This window comes from Macaca nemestrina, unplaced genomic scaffold (assembly GCF_043159975.1).
Source record: "Macaca nemestrina isolate mMacNem1 unplaced genomic scaffold, mMacNem.hap1 Scaffold_82, whole genome shotgun sequence".
Lineage (NCBI taxonomy): Eukaryota > Metazoa > Chordata > Mammalia > Primates > Cercopithecidae > Macaca > Macaca nemestrina.
The window spans coordinates 169,093-180,946 of NW_027257873.1; the positions used below are offsets into that span (position 1 = coordinate 169,093).

The window sequence follows — 11,854 nt, forward strand, 5'->3', positions numbered from 1 at the left end:
CAAGACATACCATGTTGTGGTCCATTAAACACACCTTAACACATTTAAAAGAATAGGAATCAAACAAGTATGTTCTCAACCACAGTAAAGTAGAAATCAATAATGGACGACTGGAAAATATATTAGGATATTAAACAGTACACTTATACATAATACATTGTTCAAGGAAGAAACCTGAAGATTTCTTTGAATTTTTGAAGTAAATGAAAATGAAAACTTGTTAAAATTTGTGAGCTGCAGTGACAGTAATGTTTATAGGGAAATTTATAGATTTAAATGCATACGTTAAAAATAAGATCTAAAATCAATCAGCTTCCACCTTCGAAAACTAGAAAAAGAACATCCAATTAAATTCTAAGCAGGAGACAAATAATGAAAGAGCAGAAATCAATACATTGAAAACAGAATATCAGTAGAGAAAAATCAATGAAACCAAAAGCTGGTTCTTTGAGAGAAAATCTGTAAGCCTCTAACAAGAAAAAGAAATACAGCAGATAAATTACCAATATCAGAAATGAAATAAGGGACATAACTACAGATCCCATGGACATTAAAAGGATAATAAAAATTATGAATAACTCTATGGCCACAAATTTGATAACGTGGATGAAATGAACCAATTTCTTTAAAGACAGAATTTGCCAAAATTTGAACAGGAAGAAACGATCTGTATGGGCCTGTATCTGTTAAATTGAATCAGTGGTTAATAACCTTTCAAAACAGGAAGTGCCAGGCCCAGATGGGTTCACTGGTGAATTCTACCAAATATCTAAGAAGAAATTATACCAATTATCTACAATCTCTTTCAGAACATAGAAGCTGAGGAATACTTCTTAACTCATTCTATAGAGCCAGCATCATTTTAATATCAAATACCATTTTAATAACAAAATATTACAAGAAAACTACAGAACATCTCTCATGAACATAGATGCAGTAATCTTCAATAAAATATTAGCAAATCTAGCAAAAATTGTGCACTAAAACCACATGGAATTTCACGTATCCAAAGCCGGTTTAACATTGAAAAGCCAATTAACGTAATTCATCACATTAATGGGTCAAAGACTAACAGATGCCTCATCTAAGAAGATATAGAGATGGCAAATCGACGTATGAGATGATGCTTCACATCACGTGTCATAGAGAAATGCAGATGAAAGCAACAGTAAGATATCACTACACCAGAATCCAGAACACTATCAACACCAAAGCCTGTGAAGATGTGGAGCTGTGGGAATTCTCTCTCATTCATGGCGGGTCTTAATAAAAATAGAACAGCCTTTAGGAAGACAGATTGGTGGTTTCTTACAAAACTATACTCTTACCATATGATAAAGCAATTACACTCCTTGGCATTTGCTCAAAGCAGTTGAAAACTTATGTCTACACACAAAAGCCTGCAAGTAGATATTTAGAGCAGCCTTATTCATAGATGTCAAAACTTGGAAGCAACCAAAATGCCCCTCAGTAGGTGAATGTATAAGTGAGCTGTGGTACATCCAGACAATGGGATATTATTTGAGGCTGAAAATAAATGAGCTATCCATAAAAAGACACGGAGGAAACTTAAAGGGCATATTGCTAAGTGAAAGAAGCAATCTGAAAAGGTTGTTGTATGATTCCAGCTTTACAACATCCTGGAAAAGGCAAGACTATGGAGACTGTAAGAAGATCAGTTGTTGCCAGGGGGAGGCAGGGATGAATAGGCAGAGCAGGAGAGTTTTTAGTATCATGTGATCTCTGTATGATACTGTAATAGTGGATACATGTTATGCATTTGTCCAGAGCCATATATTGTACAACACCAAGAATGAACCCTGATGTGAATGATGGAGTTGGAGTGGTAATGATGTTTCACTGTAGAAGTATCAGTTGTGACAAATGTACCAGTCTGGTAGGCAATGTCCATGATAGGAGACGCTGTGCATATATAGGGTATACATGAGACATCACTATGAAGCTGGAAAATATGACACTGAGATGAAATGGCGCTGATGGGCTTAACAGGTTGGAGAAGGAAGATGAAGTCTGTGGGCTCGAAGGGAGATGAAAAGGAATTAACCAAAGTGAAGCCCAGAGAAACAAAATGAAAGGAAAGCCAACAGAACCTCAAGCTCCTGTGATACGTCAATATACTTGTAATACAAGAAGGAAAAGAGAAGAGCAAGAACCTTTGAAAACAGGAGTCAAAATTTTCTCAGATTGATGTCAAACACCTGTGTCCGGCCCCGAGAAGTTCAGTGAACTCCAAGCAGAACAAGTATAACAAGAAGCACATCCGAGTTCATGATAGCCAAAGTACTGAAATCCCAAGATTAAGAGGAGATCCTGAAAGGACTCAGAAGGAAAAGACACGTTACATACCAGAGAAGCATTTCAAAAACGCGTGACTTCTGTGAAGATACAGTGGAGACCAGAAGACCATGGAAAGACATTTTTTTAAAGCACTAAAAGCAGGAGAAAGGCCTGTCAACTCATATCCAGGGAAAATCTCCTTTATAAACAGGGGTGAAACAACACATTCCCAAATATGAAAGCTGAGAGAATGTGTTATCAGCAGAACTACACTATAAACGTGCTAAAGAATGTACTTGGCTGATTGCAAAGGATATCAGATGAAAGGTTAGCTCTACGGAAAAGAACCCTAGAAATCATAACAGTGCACTCTAAATTTTCTAGAATATAAAATCATAGAATATTTTACTCTGATTTTATGGTTTTTGGTTTTTTTATGATCTTATAATTTTATGATATAAAATCATACAATGTACACACTTCTCTATGCCTCCTTTACCTGTTTTGAAGTCCTTGCTGTACCATGCACCAGTAGTTTATTTCTTATTATTTATTTATATTCTATTTGATAGATATGACACATTCTGTTTATTCATTTACCAGTTGGTTATTCATTGTTTCCATATTCAGCTGCCATTGACATTAATGTACATATCTTTGTGTATGCATATAATTTCTTTTATCTTAAGTGGATGCCAAGTAGCATGATTGAGTCTTATTGTAAGTTTAGGTTTAGCTTTTTAAAAACTGCCAAATTATTTACAAAATAACTGCACCATTTCACATTTCCACCAGCAGCATATGCTCATCCCAGTTTCTCCACATCATCACCACCAATAGTTACTGTTATTTTTATTTTTGTCATTCTAATTGATGTGGAATGGTATATCATTGTGTATTTACTTTGCAACAATGAATGATGCTAAGCATTTTTAATGTGCTTATTAGCTTTTAATGTGCTAATTCCTATTCATAGCCATTTGTATATATTGGTAAAATGTTCAGATTTTTTGCTCATGTTGTAAATGGGTTGGTTGTCATCTTATGGGTTACAGGTGCCTTATGCAATCTGAATATAAGAGTTTTACAGATGTAACGTTTCTCAGTGAAAGAACAAACTACTATGTAGCAGACAGAACAAAGCCTTTCCCCCAAGATACCCAGGTCCTATTCCCCAGAACTTATGAACCTGTTGTCTGAAGTGGTTAAAAGGCATTTTGCAGCTGATTAATTTAAGATCTTGAGATGGGACCATTATCCTGGTTTAAGTAGGTAGACCCACTGTAATCAAGAAGGTCCTTAAAAGAGAAAAGAACTGGAGACTGGATTGATGCACTTTAAAGATGAAGAGGGGCCATGAGTCAGGGACACAGGTGGCCTCTAAAAGTTGGGAAAGGTAAAGAAATGGATTCTCCTTTGAAGCCTCCAGAAGGAACGTAGTTCTGCTGACACTTAGATTTTACACTTCTGACTTCTTCATCAATAGGATAATAGATTTGTCTTGTTGTAAGCCACTAAGATCAAGGTAATTTGTTACATTAGTTATAGGGAGATAATCATCTTTTAAAACTTACTAGTTTTCTATTTTAATGAAGTCCATTTCACTAATTTTCATGGGTTGTGTCTTTGGGAGTTTTAGAAGTGTCATGGTCTTACTGTTCTTTCATTTAGGTCTGTGATCCATTTGGAGTTAATTTTTGTGTGTGCAGTAAAGATCTAAGTCGGATTTTTGTTTTCGTTTGGTTTGGGGGATTCTTTCCCCCACGGTTTTTCTTTTTGGTGTGTGGGTACCCAGTTGCCACTGCAACATTTGTTGAAAAAACAAACTACCTTTCTTTTACTGAATTGTCTTGAGACCTTTGTCAAAAATAAATTAATCATAAATATAAGGCTTTATTTCTGAGTTTAATTCTGTTCCTTTGATGTATACATCTATTTTTGTGCGAATACCACTGCCTTAATAACTATGACTTTATGTAAAGTTTTGAAATCAGATAGTGAAGTCTTCCAACATTGTTTCCCTTTTTCAAATTTATTTTGGCTATTGTAGGTCCTTTGTATTTCCAGATAAAATTGAGAATAAGCTTTCCATTTCACACACAGCCTTCTGGGATTTTATTAGGCAGTGCCTTGAATTAATGGAACAGTTTTGGAAGAATTGTCTTGATAATGCTGCGTTTTCGAATTCACGATCATGAATCTGCCTCCATTTATTTAGTTTCCATTTATTTGGATCTTTAATGTCTCTCCGTAATGTTTTATAGTTGTCATTGTACACATTTTGCACCTTTTTGTTAGAAGTTCAGCTGAATGTCTTCTGCTTTTGATGCTATTGTGAATGGAACGATTTTCTTAATTTTATTTTCAGGTTTTTTATTGCTAGTATATGTATATCTTTATCTTGTGTCCTATGATCCCATCAAACTTTGTTTTAGTAATTTTTGGTGTACTTCTTGCCATTTTCTACATGCCAAAGTCAGGTCATCTATGAATAAAGACACTTTTATTCCTTTCTAATCTGGATGTCTTTATTACTAAACTTGTTAATTTATTTCACCAGCTAGAACCTGCCAGATAATGTTGAATAAAAGTGGCAAGAGGGGACATCTTTGTCTTGTTCTCCATCTTAGGGAAAACGCATTCTATTGTTTACCATTAAATACAATGTTAGCTGTGGCTTTTCAGGAATGTACTTTAACAGGTTGAGGAAATTGCCTTCTATTCATGGTTTGTTGAGTTTCGTTCTCTTGAATTTGTCAGTACTTTTCTATGTCTCCTAAGGTTAACACGCGGTTCTACTCCGTAATTCTTTACCGCGTATGACATTAATTCAGTTTTGAATGTTAAATCAACCTGACTTCCTGTCCCCATGGTGTGTAATTCTAGTCACCACTGGTCATGCTGTATCATCCATTTCATATGCTGCTTGCTTGGTTTGCTGCTATTCTGTCGAGTGTCTATATCACATTATTCTGCAGGTTTCTTGGAAAAGGTAGGTGGGAGTGAGGAATGAAAGATTGGAAAGGGTTTTGAGAAGACGTTCTGGGGAGATGGTTGTGCTCCAAATGGACACCTGGTTGTGTACCTTTCTCAAAAGTCTCAAGGCTGTGTCAGTTTTACTTTTACTTTTATATAAATTGTGTAAGTTTTCTTAAAAGGCAGGGTCGGCCAGGCGCAGTGGCTCATGCCTGTAATCCCAGCACTTTGGGAGGCCAAGGCAGGCAGATCATGAGGTCACGAGGTCAGGAGATCGAGACCAGCCTGGCCAATATGGTGAAACCCCGTTTCTGCTAAAAATACAAGAATGAGCCAGGCATGGTGGCACTTGCCTATAATCTCAGCTACTTGGGAGGCTGAGGCAAGAGAATCACTTGAGCCGGGGAGTGACAGGTTACTGTGAGCAGAGATGACACCACTGCACCCCACCCTGGGCAACAGAGCAAGACTCTGTCTCAAAAGAAAAAAAAGCAAGATGATAGAGAATTTTCAGGCTCCTAATATTATTGCTTGTCTAACAAGTAAACTTTTTAAAAAATTCCCAAACAGCGTAAGTCATGTGACAGTGGTAATAAGTGTGAATATTGTTTGCCCTTACTGTCTTTTAAGAAGCAAACCAGTGTCTTAAGATTATTTGCTGTGACTCCTTCTCTCACTCAATGATCTGGAGCTGCTCACCTGAGCCAGCGCCTCCCATCACTCACTTGTAGGTAGGATTCTGAGTGTCATTCTTACGTTGAAGTTTAACAAATACAGCAGCAATTTATTCCCAAAAACCTTGGTGCTGCATGAAAAGTTATTAAATGAAAAATGTTCTCGCGAATTATAGTGAAAAAAGGGATGTATTTTCTCATAATCCAAGATATCCAATTTGTACAGATAGAAAAATCAATAATGACAATGTATAAGAAACGAATAGTGTAAAGGTGAATAGATTTGAGTGCAAAATGTAACATGAGGGTTTGTTGTGTGCCCCAGAGGAAAGCGGGGAGGTGGAGGGGCCGCTCTATGTGAGGCACATTCTGCTTTCCCTCCTGTTACCATCATCAGCGTCTTGATCCTTAGAGAGCTGCATGGGTATCGAACACACCGATGTAGAAATAAATCAGCTGCATGGGTATCTAACACACTGACATAGAAAGAAATCAGTTGTATGGGTAACTAACACACAGACGCAGAAATCACCTGCATGGGTATCTAACACACCGATGTAGAAACAAATCAGCTCTATGGGTAACTAACACACAGATGCAAAAATCACCTGCAAGGGTATCTAACACACACACCAACGTAGAAATAAATCAGAGCCCAGAAGAGCATCTCAGCCCCATCTCGGGGCTAAACATAGTCACACTGAGACTCCTGAGAGCTGCACAGGCCCTCCGCCTCCCCTTGCCCTCTCACTTTCTGACTGACACAAGAAAACACTTGGTTTCTTCCCAAACTGCTGTGTAGAGGAAATGTGTCAGTGCATCTTTGAGATGACAGTATCAAACATCTTATAGCATGTTTGTATAAGGTGCTTTGGAAGCAAAATTCATTATGCTAAAATAAATGGTTCATTATCTGAAAAGTGGTTTAAATTCTCAAGAGTGTCTACGGCAAAAAGTCATTAAACAACTGTTCAGACTTGCGTGAAGTAAATCTGTGTTGGAGGGACTGAGATTGTAGTGCCTGTTTTTGCTGCAGCATATAGCAAATTGCCTTTCTTCTTACACAGATACCTCTTATGGCTCAGAAGATGAAGGCTCAGTGCAGGTGGACTCCCAGGGCGCCCCGACCTCCAGCCAGGGCAGCATCAAAGTGGAGCACTGGATCAGTCAGGCCATCCACGGCTCCACCACGTCCACCACCTCCTCGTCCTCCACGCAGAGCGGGGGCAGCAGAGCTGCCCACAGGCTAGCGGATGTCATGGCCCAGACCCCCATGGGTGAGCACGCTTCACAGTGTCTTTCTGTGCCTGTTGTCTAAACCCCTTTGTGTGTGCACGTTTTCCTCTGTTTGTATCTTGGCTGTGGAATCCCTTAGTGGAAAGAGCGCAGAGCCCCTCTGGCCCCTGGGGTGCTTTGGTTGGATTGTTTCTGGAAGCTGCTGTACTGCTTTTCTCATGCCCAGGTTCCTCCCACAGCTGGAATTCCAGGGGCCTTGTTACTGGGGAATCCCGCAGCCATATCCGAATTCCAGGGGCCTTCTGTTTTATAAGTCCTTTCGTGTTCCTGGGGAATCCTGCAGCCATATCCGCTTCTATCTTTTCTTCTCACTTATGCTCCTGCGTGAAACCTTAACAGTCCCAGTCAACAGGACAGGGTTTTAAAGTGTGCTCCTCCTGACCACGGGAGTCATTTAAGGAAACGAGGGCTTTAAGCACGGCCGCTTTACGCTGCTGTCTGCCACAGGTGTTCAGATTTCTTGGGCGTGGCGCACTGTCTTGTGTAGGTTCTATGACAAGGGAGATCCTCTGTATTAGAAAAAGAGCAAAGTTAGGATCACTGCCCTACAACGTTTGAAGATGCCGTGGAAAAGGAGTGAAGTGAGAATTACTAGAGCTAGAGTCGACACGTGGGGGAGCCACGATGAGCCTCGCGTCGCTCTGCCTTTGAATGGTTCAGGAGAAAATGTTTTCCATCAAGTATGGGACTTGGGTTGAATAGGTTTTGGTGTGTGTCTCTATTAAAGCAGTAACCGGAGATGACTGTGTACCACTTCGCCGATGACGGAGCACGAGCCGCAGGCTCAGACCCTCCCGGCACCAGCTACCACAGGAAAGCCTGATCTCTGCAAAACCCTCAGTGGGAAGCAGGTGGACGTCATGTGTGATCAGATAGCCGACAGACACCCCAGAACCCCAGAATGTTCACTTCTAGATCACTGACTCCTTCACACCCAGAGGTGTTTGGGATTGACTTGGGTCCCAGCCCCTTCGGTGCTCACTGACACTGAAAGCGTCAACTGTTTTCTGTCTGGAACAGGAGTTTGCTGTCAGGAGAGCTGGGTCTGTCTCACTTTTCCCAATTACTGCTGCTGGGATCTTGAAGTCCCTTCTCCTGCTTTAGGCTTGAGTGAGGGAAAAAAAATTGAAAACAATAATTTTTCTCTCTCAACTGTTGTGAGTATAAAGGAGAAAACAGAAATACTCTTTAAAAGTTTGCAAAGTAGTACTCAAATGCAAAGCAGTGTTAAACTTCAGTTTGACACAGTTTCAGGAACATGTACACTCGTTTATGTGAATTAATAACCCTACCTGAAATCACAGCAGGCTAAACATTGAACAGAAATGTGTGACTGCTACGTATTTTTCCATAATAAAATTCCATGTGTATATTGGATTGCAGGATAGTGGCCAAGGCTCTGCCAGACGTGAACGGGGAGGCCAGACACCGCCTCTGCCACTTGGTGGAAGCATTTGTATCCTCAGATTTTATTCAATTTTAAGAAAATGCACAGAATCTTACCAAGGAAAACACATATTTTTGAATAAATGGATCACTGCACTTGGGCCTCCCTGTGTGGGTTTACCCTTTCAATACTGGAGGAAGTTTTAGTACAAAGAATTAATTTATCCAAACTATGAGGGGCTCCTAACTCATGTACGTCAGGGCTCAGTGTGACCCAAATGTAACTCTCGGCTGATCGCGTTCCGGTAATTTCTAATTGGGCACAAAGATAATCCTCCTAGACTATCTGGAAATTTTCTATAAGTTTGGGAGTTTTTTGGAAAAGCTGTGACAAAATAATGAAACTTGAAGAGCAGAAATATTTTGTGTGGCAAAAGAAGAGAAGTAAAAAGTCAGATGTGCATTTGACCTTCTGAGATAATCAGAAGCCTGTGAATGAGAACTTAGCATCTGTGATCATGTGTGCGTGAGTGTTCTAAGGAGTCCAGGCACAACATAGTCACACTGGCCAACCCCCCCGCCCCGATCCTACATGGTCATAGCCATTACTGTTCCCATTTGATGAAGAAACTGAGGCACGGAGAGCTTTAGGGACATCCCCAAATCCCCAGAAGTTTTCAGAGCTGGGTTTCCATTTCCAGGCCCTGGGCTCCAAAGCGCGAGTAAAGCCCTGGGCTGTGTGGACGGTGGCCGACAGGAAACGGGACCCTTCCATGAACACACACACGCTTCCTGGCGCCCTGCCATTGCCGGTCTAACGTTATTCTAGTTAAAATGCCGCTGACGTGGCTCCTGTTAGGAAATTGAGGTTTCACCGAACTCTACTCCATTTTCGGCAACATGAGTTATGCTGGGGTCCCCCTTTGTGCCAGATGTTTGTGGCAGACGTGGCTGAGATCGGCTTTGGCTTCTCACGGCACCCCCAGGGTGAGCGTCTGCGCTCCCGTCTCTTCCTGAGCTATGGCTTGCTCAACCTGCAGAGCAAACGCCACAACCACCAGAAACACTCATGATGTGCTTCTTTACAGATAATCATTCTGCACCTCCTGACGTAACCACGTACACCTCAGAGCACTCCATACAGATGGAGCGACCACAGGGTTCCACGGGGTCCCGGACAGCGCCCAAGTACTGCAACGCCGAGCTCATGGAGACCGGGGATGGTATGTCCCAAAGCAGAGATGCGTTTTTTTCTGGGAAACGGTTTGTGCTGATGTCCCGTTCTGTGCCCGTGACTGGGTGTGTTTCTTCCTGGGGTGCAATCTGCTGCCATTTTATCTGCTGAATAACGAACAGTGGTTCAGCAACTGAGAAATTCTTGTTCAGGTGTTAAGACCGTGAACAGTCACTTAGAAGGGCAAGATGAAGTTAAATGTACAACAGAATTACTGTTAGATGGGCCGATATGTTGCTTTAGACTTCGGAGGAAAGAGGGTCTTTTTATCCATGTTGGACAGAGATGTCAGCGACTTGGTAACAGGCTGCGGCCCAGGGCTGCTTCTTCCTTCCTGTGGCCTGGTCTTGGTATGTTCTGATTACAGCGGCGGTTTGTATCACCTAGCCGCTGTTCTATTTAAGTCTTAGTCCTTCCCCGGGGTCATAAAAGTCAGTGTAGAACCTAGCAGTGAATGAAATACAATGCCCCCGTGTGAAGCCTCATCGAGCAGCCTTGGAATGGCGTAATCTTGTAGTGCACGGGACTCGCAGGCGGACAAGGCGGCCTATCCGAGCCCCAACAGGTAGACACGGAGGACTATCGGAGCCGCAACAGGCACAGTGGACAGGCACAGTGGCCAGGGAGGACAGCGCGGTTTTGTGGATCCACAGGACACTGTGGCGTCCAAGCACGTGCTCCCAGAGGAGAGGACCCTGTGGGAGCTGATGCTGGGAGCTGGCTGAGATTCCAGCGAATAAGACTCCCTGTGACATGCACAGCTGCCATCTGCGCTGCAGCTCCTGATGCCAAGATGGTCGTGCGATAAATGCACAAAGCGCATCTCCAGCAAAAAGCCGCCGAGTGTCCACATCCAGGATATCCACCACGGTGGCTTTTTGGTGTTAATACGATGAATGTGAGCAGCAGGTGGTCTGCGTCGAGTGTGACTGTGCCACTGCAGTTTTGTTCTCATGTCTTGATGAGCATTGAACGGTTCCTGACGAGGGTAGATAAGGATGCTGTGACCTGAGACTCTGCAGTATTGTAGCTTGAGGAACCAAGGAGTTTTTCTGTCTTGCAAAGCCGTCAGGGAGGATGTTCCAGGCTGGTGACTGCTCCATGAGGTATTCAGAGATCCAGGTTCCTTTCAGACCGCTGCTCTGTGTTCCCACGGACACGGCTGTCCTTGCTGTGGTTGGGACTGGGTGATTGCCACGCTGGCAGGGGTAGGCTTAAGGTGAGAGTGGCTAGGATTTACCTAATCTACATAATGACAGGGAGCCTGGGAGTAAAGTGTAGCCATGGCCTGGAGGATGGATGATGGATGTTGGTGAACGACTGTCTGCACTCACCTCAGCTGGCCGAGGGATGGGAAGGACGACTGATGATGCCGTTCAATGGTACCTGGTTCTTTCAGATTTGACTTCCTTATGGATTTTCTGCTGTAAAGAGGAGAGAGCCTGTGGTTCTAGGCCAAGCATCTCACTCATCTCATAACATCTTGTATCCCTTAGCCAACATTTTTGTCAAGTTTCAGAAGTCCTATCAAACTGGCAAGCATTTCTCAGTTTGGTTTAACCATTGGATTTTATATCTGTGTCTGCATCTCTATTTTACATCTATGTGGTTATTTGACACTCTGTAGTACATTTGTAATAGGTTCTATTTGGTGGAAGTTACTCTCAACAAACCCTTGCTGCTACTTGAATTTTCAAGGTTGCAAGTAGAAAGGAGAGAATAAAAACCACATCTTCTCTAATTTTAAAATTTGTTGTTCCTCAAATCACACCAGAAGTACAAATATTACAAATTATAAAAGCAGTCAGAATCAAGGTTAAGAGATTTCTGGGTGATTCTGGCTAATCAGCAGTATTTGCTGAGGTGTGTGCAGCAGAGCAACATGCCAAGAAGCCCGGGACGGGGAAGAGTTGGGAGGCCAGGCTGTGACTTCAGAGGTGCTGTTGCCTCAGGAAGAGGAGCTAGATGCAGAGAGGATAAATGACCACAG

General features: G+C 42.1%; 1 protein-coding gene across 38 annotated transcripts in view; it reads left to right on the forward strand.

Moving 5' to 3' along the window:
• The window catches only part of LOC139361648 (disco-interacting protein 2 homolog C-like), a 217,552-nt gene that overhangs the window by 165,438 nt on the left and 40,260 nt on the right, over window positions 1-11,854 (forward strand). For all 38 annotated transcript variants that reach the window (XM_071090354.1, XM_071090353.1, XM_071090352.1 and 35 more), the window contains 2 exons: window positions 7,016-7,225; window positions 9,719-9,853. In XM_071090354.1, coding sequence (XP_070946455.1) covers window positions 7,016-7,225; window positions 9,719-9,853 — 345 coding nt within the window. The remainder of the gene's footprint in view (window positions 1-7,015; window positions 7,226-9,718; window positions 9,854-11,854) is intronic.